The sequence below is a fragment of the Onychomys torridus genome, chromosome 7 (assembly GCF_903995425.1).
Source record: "Onychomys torridus chromosome 7, mOncTor1.1, whole genome shotgun sequence".
Taxonomy (NCBI): Eukaryota; Metazoa; Chordata; class Mammalia; order Rodentia; family Cricetidae; genus Onychomys; species Onychomys torridus.
Window position 1 is genome coordinate 32,437,875 of NC_050449.1, and position 7,001 is coordinate 32,444,875.

General features: G+C 38.9%; 1 protein-coding gene across 1 annotated transcript; it reads left to right on the forward strand.

Moving 5' to 3' along the window:
* Positions 1 to 5,717: 5,717 nt before the first annotated feature.
* On the forward strand, positions 5,718 to 6,662 carry LOC118587270 (olfactory receptor 147-like). The gene has a single exon (XM_036193094.1). It carries the CDS (start codon positions 5,730 to 5,732, stop codon positions 6,660 to 6,662), a length of 933 nt encoding a protein of 310 aa, XP_036048987.1. The 5' UTR covers positions 5,718 to 5,729.
* The last annotated feature ends 339 nt before the right edge of the window (positions 6,663 to 7,001 follow it).

The window sequence follows — 7,001 nt, forward strand, 5'->3', positions numbered from 1 at the left end:
GACTTTGTTGGTTTTAGTGTTTTCTTTGACTGATGAATCTATTTCTTCTATCATATCTTCAACACCAGAGATCCTCTCTTCCATCTCTTGCATTCTGTTGGTTATACTTTCCTGTGAATTTCCTGTTTGTTTACTCAGATTTTCTATTTCCAACATTCCTTCTGATAGTGTCTTCTTCATTTTTTCTATTTCCCTCTTCAAATCTTGGATTGTCTCCCTTGCTTTTTCATGATTTTCATTCAAGGATTTATTGTTTTCTTCTGCTTTAATTGTTCTTTCCTCTAGGTTTTTATAGCATTCTTCCCATTTTTTTTGTTTGTCTGTTACTCTACTTTATTTTTGATTTCTTCTACATAAGGCTCTAGCCTCTTCATGATGTTACTTATAAGGTTATTTTCTTCTTCTTCTTCTTCTTCTTCTTCTTCTTCTTCTTCTTCTTCTTCTTCTTCTTCTTCTTCTTCTCCTTCTTCTTCTTCTCCTTCTCCTTCTTCTCCTTCTTCTCCTTATCCTCCTCCTCCTCCTCCTCCTCCTCCTCCTCCTCCTCCTCCTCCTTCTCCTCGTCCTTCTTCTTCCATTCCATGATGTTCATGTCTAGCTGTTGGAGAAGGGTTATGTTCTGGTGATCCTGTATTGCTCTTTATTTTGTTGTATGTACTTCTGCCTTGACGTCTGCCCATCTCCTCTTGTGTTCGTTCTTGGTCTTATCACTGTACTCGGTCCAGAGAGAGTTGACAGATTTCGGAAGCCTCTCTCTGGTCCAGATGGAAGCTCTGGGCCAGATGGGATCGCTGGTACAGATGAGAGTGCTGGCCGGGTAGGAGCTGGGGGAATGGACTCTGAGTCTTGGGAAGTCCCTGGGGTTTCCTTATGTTGTCCAGATGGGAGCTTCTCTTGTCCAGATGGGAGTTCCTCTGGTCTCTGGTCCAGATGGGACTTCCAGGGCAGGATGGAAGCTTGGGGCTGGTATGTGAGTCTCAGGAAGTGGCTGGGGTCTCTGGTCCAGATGGGAGTTCCAGGGCGGGTGGAAGCTGGGGGCTGGTCTCTGAGACTCAGGAAGTGACTGGGGTCTCAGGCAAATGGGTGTGGGGGCAGGGTATGGAGACTGCAGTTTCTGCCTGCAGTCTTGGAAGAGGGGAGCCTTCACGCAGGGCCCGCCTATTGGCAGGAAATTGGGGCCAAGTTGGTCAGGTCCTCCCGAGGTGGCCTGTGTCCAGCGGTGGGACCCAGGCGTAGTTGCCTCTCTGACTATAACCCAGGCACTCACCTCTCAAATTATTTATTTTTTAAAGGTTTACTTTTAATTTCGTGTGTGTGTGTGTGTGTGTGTGTGTGTGTGTGTGTGTGTGCCTGCCTATGGAGTCTGGAAGAGAACTCTAGATTCCATAGAGCAGGAGTAAGAGGTGTTGTGAGTCACCTGAGATGGGATTTGGGAAGCAAATGCATGTCCTATATGGGAACAGATAAGAGCCTGTAACCACTTAGCCATGTTCCCAGCCCATCAATGTGTGTTGCAGTTATCACTGTCATTGTCTAGCAGTGCTGGATATAGAACCTAGGGACTCTCAGGACTGACTAGGCAAGTGCTGCACTACTGAGGACCACTGCCAGCACATTAAGTTTTTATCTTTGAATGTGTTTCTTTCCTTTATTTCTGGAGGAGGAACTTGGCGAGCCTTTCTCAGGTCTAGATAGCTATTTATTCAAGGAGTCATGAACTGTCCTGGCCAACACAGATCTCAATTATTGTTGTAGACCAATGTGTGAGTGATGTAGGTAGACAGCATAATCTTCAGAGGCTTCCAGTGTTTCTCTAAAATCAGTTAAGAAAGCTGGAACTGGGTGTGCTATCACTGGAACTATGACCTGCCTTTTGGGTTATGAAAGCCACCTACATCTTTTCCTGTTAGCCATTGCTTCTATGGCCACCCTTGCTTCCCCCCAGACTCAGGCTTTGGACAGATCCCAGTAAAGCACTCCCAATCCCTACTCAGGCCCCATCTTCCTGTAGTAGCCATTACTTTCACTGTAGGTTCCACAGCTGTCCTAATAATGAGGCTATATCATCTAGGGTTGGTATTTATGAAAGGGTTACTCAATTATCATAGCTGTTATATAATATAATTACAGAATCCAAATGAGGCATTGCCGTTCTAATTCAAGTTCATAGGATGCATGCATATTTGAATGTGTGCTTGTATGCACCTGTGTATAAACACAGGTTTGTGTGCTCTTGTGCAAACACACACACACACACACACACACACACACACACACACACACACACCAGGTATATACCCCACAAACACACATAAAACAAACCCATAGATCACACACACACATTGTAGACACACACAAAATATGAGAGAGAACCAACAAATAATTGGTTCTTAGTCTTATTTGTGTAGACTAGGAGTGGAGTTTACATTTCTTTGAGTACAGCATGAGATGTGGCATGGTTTAACAATAAATGATTAATTGATCTAAATCATCTTTAAATGTGATTAGTGAAATGTGCTATAAAAACATGGTAATTCTCAAAATAACAAAAATGTTAAGATAGAATGAGAAAATTATGTAAAATAAGGATAGAGGATAAGAGCTCATTCAACATTGATTCTGGGATAAACAATACACTGACAACCCTTTTGAAATTTTCATTCAATATATCACTGAAAGTTCTAGATAGAATCACTGGGCAAGAAAACCAACAAGTGCTATTAAATTAGATGCATTGAAGAATAATGGTTTCTCTTTACAGAGGATGTGGCCCTCTGTTTCCAAAGTTCTAATGAAAAAACAAAAATCCTGTAATGAATACAAACATAAAATAAATTATAAATATTAACATTTAAATGTCAATTGCATTTTCATATACTAACAATGATTAATACAAAGTGGAAATTAAGAAAATAAGCATGTATACCAATGCTTCCCAAGAGAAAGTAGAACATTTTGAACAACAAAACCTACCAGACTTTCCTGAAAGAAATTAATACGACATAAATATAAGGAAACACATCCTCATTCATAGGTTGGAAAACAATAGTTTTAAACAATGTCCAAATTAGCCTATACGTGCTACCTGAGATATGCAAACAAACAGACACTTAAAAGACGTCCATGGGATGACTTTTTGTGTGACTTTAGTAACACTGGGCTTATCATATTAATTTTGACATTTTCACTTTTCTTCCTCTTCTGGGTAGAGTTTGAAAAATATTGTTATTAACTATTTTTGATAGGCTTAAAAATAACATTAACTCTTGTTTTGCTTTGTCGCTGGTGGCTACCAGGTGTTCAGAATATGATACACACAATCAGTGTTCTGATAAAACAGGGACTGAAATCAATTGAACAGCAGTATCCAAATAAGCTGTGTTATGGCATATCACATACTTCTTTGTACCCTAGGGAGATGCTTGGGAGTAGTAGGGCTAGGAGCTTTGATATCTCATGTCTTTGACACACATTGGGTAGGAGTTGTGATGGTCACCAGTCCACTTCCACATATCTATTCTTACTGGAACTGAAAACAAGGCTACTGAATCTTAATTACTATTAATACTCCACCATAGCCTAGCATTATAGATAGTAGCCAAACATCTACACTTAACCCAAAGATGATTTGCTGCATTGGAAGTACCATGAACCTTTCTTCTCTAGGGAGAAACCAGTAGGAGAGAGTTTTGAACTCTTACCCCTATATTAACCTAAGTAAAGGTGTTAACTATACAGACTACCAGTCTCAGATGCCATCACTTTCTCACTGGCATTTGGGATAAGAGTATATACACTGTGTTGTCATGAAAGACCTGTGAGACAGGCTAGATAGAAAATGATCCTATGGATAACCCATGAACACAATGTGGCATTGAATATGTGTATTTGCATTACATTCATTTCCCAGGGGTAAATTTTCATCCTTACTCTGTGTTGCTGTGTCAAGAACAGTGCATGGTAAGAGGGTAGCTTATTTTTACCTACAAGATCCATTGTAGCTGGTTTCATAGCAGGTCAGGATGCAGGGATCTCATGCCTAATTTTCAGATTCCTCACAGATTCCCTGCAGATTGAGTGAGTTCAAAATTGTGGCTCAGTTGCTGTGTTAATGAAGTAGAATTCTGCACTTCCTGTTCAATCTTCTTGATGAATTAGAAATAATTTATTTTTCGTTTTTCCTGGGGGATTTCCTATCCCTAAAGGGAAGGAAAACTTGAGTAAAAATCAAGCCCCTAAGGAAAATAATGACAGATTAATGTCCTAGGTATAGCTATAAACAACTTTTTTCCTATTACACATAAAAACTTCTCTCCTGAGAAGTTTGAGTCATCAACTACATGGTTTATAACTAAGTGCATAATAATATTAATTGCATATTAAAATTCACACTTATGGAAGGTAAATGTGATAGAAATTTTGGTCTGATGCTTGAGGTGGTTGTAAGTTATGATAGCAAGGTATGATTTTTAGTTTGGATATACTGACTAGATGTATACTTGAAATGTATCTGTGATATAATTGTTCTTCCAGGATCATCCAAGTAAGTAAAGAATGACAAAACACAATAATTTTTATGGAATAAATGTGAACTTCAAAATTCAGTTTATATTATTGTCTTCTTTCAGACTAAATTCCAGAGATCTAAGATATAAGTTACTATTTTTCATAGCATGCAATATTAAGACTCAAGTGAAAGTGATATAATAATCCATTAAAAGTGGGGCATGGAGAGTGTGAAGAGACATTGGAGACCTTAGTGAAGGCCAAAGAATTAAGTAGTTCCTTCTCCTTGGACAGAATCTCATTACTGTACATTTATAGCTTTTTCTCTGACATGGGAGTAACTAAACCATTCCTGGTTTTTTTTTTTTTATGACAATGAACTGATCTCAATTCATCGAAATCTAACCTGTGTTGGAGGCCATCACATTTCCAAGGTATATAACTCCAATATCACTAATGAGGGGAAAATTCAAGACAAGGAAAAATGAATAGGATGATGATCTCTCTTGATTCAGCTCTCCCCTTTCTTATCCTTTGCCTTTCAGGAGTCATATTTTCATAGAAAACTACTGACAGTCATTTGTGGAATGGGCTTGATATTGTACTCTGTTATTTATCTTGTTGATAATTGAGAGCAGAAATAGTACAAGAGCAAGAGAATGGATGAATGTGAGAAAAAACTGTTTTTCGGACACATAATGGTAGCTACACAAACATACAGTGGTTGTAAAAGCATGCACAAGATCTGTGCAAGTCCAATCCAGACCAACACTAGCACAGAAAGTGGAGTTGGGTAATAAGCTGCAAACTTAGCTAAGATCTACTGGCAATTGTAGGGTGCTGGGAGAGGGAGAGTCAGTCTTCTCTAACCGTGTTAGCCTGGTAAGTCAGCCATCCTCCTAGGGAAGGCCACAGTTCCAAATATATATGAGAAACCGAAATTAGCCTGATTAATAAAAAAGAATATAAAGTAGGCTAGGTAATGAGTGAGGCTGGATCTGTGAATAGTTGGGGGAGGGAAGGTGGAAACAATCAAAGCAAGTATGAAATAATATTGTGTGTGTACATGTGTATGAAAATAATTTAGTTAAGATAAACATCACAATTAAAGGAATACTTTCTGTTGGTGATACTCTTATATCCTGTGAAAGGCTGTTGTGGTCATGGCTGCATTTTCCTCTAACACTTTTCCTCTTGGCTGTGCACATAGATTATTTTAAAGAAGAATGGGTCCTGAAAATGGTTCTTCAGTGACTGAATTCATCCTGGTGGGATTAACAGAGAAGCCTGATCTCCAGTGCCCACTCTTCATCCTGTTTCTAGTGATGTATGTGATCACTGTGTTGGGAAATCTGGGACTGATTATCTTGATTGGACTGAATTCTCACCTTCACACCCCAATGTATTTTTTCCTCTTTAACTTGTCCTTTGTTGACCTCTGTTATTCTTCTGTGTTTTCACCCAAAATGTTGATGAGCTTTATATCAGAGAAGAACATTATTTCCTATAGAGGGTGCATGACCCAGCTTTTCTTTTTCAGCTTTTTCTCCATTTCTGAGTGCTATGTGCTGACCTCAATGGCTTATGATCGCTATGTGGCCATCTGCAATCCACTCTTGTATAATATTGTCATGTCTCCTAAATTATGTTTGATTCTTATGTTTGGCTCATACATGATGGCATTTTCTGGTGCTCTGGCTCACACAGGATGCATGCTGAGACTGACCTTCTGTGATGCCAACACCATCAACCACTACTTCTGTGATATTCTTCCTTTGCTCCAGCTCTCCTGCACCAGCACTTACATCAATGAGCTGGAGGTTTTTATTGTTGTGGGCATCAACATCATTGTGCCCAGCATTACCATCTTTATTTCTTATGGTCTCATCCTCTCTAGTATTTTCCATATCAGCTCTACTGAGGGCAGGTCCAAGGCCTTCAACACCTGCAGTTCTCACATAATTGCTGTTTCTCTGTTCTTTGGATCAGGTGCATTTATGTACCTCAAACCATCCTCTGCCATGTCAATGGATGAAGGTAAAATCTCTTCTGTCTTTTATACCAATACAGTTCCTCTGCTGAATCCCTTAATATACAGCTTGAGGAACAAAGATGTTAAAGATGCCTTGATAAAGATCCTGAGTAAGAGAAAGTGTTGATCTGAAAGAGTGTCCTCGTCATGTAGTTACAGAACTTGGAAGTTTCATTAGTTCCATTTGTGTGGCCATTATTCTACTCTATTTGTCTTTTTGGTAATAGAGTGAAAAAGTTTGTATTCCCTTTCAATAATGAATTTCTACTTCTTAAAGACATTGAATACCTTTATTTACCATTGGTGTGATTAATTCATCATTTTCTTTCACATGTACTTTAAAAACTTTATCAGAAAAATTAATGTATTTAAAAATATTGTGTGATCACTTTCATTTTTTCCTCCTATTTCAAAAGATCAAGGCCTGATAATGACCACATCTCACAATGCTAGGTTAGAATTCTGG

Coding starts and splice junctions, on each gene's coding strand:
- LOC118587270 (XM_036193094.1), top strand. CDS start 5,730: ATGGGTCCTGAAAATGGTTCTTCAGTGACTGAATTCATCCTGGTGGGA.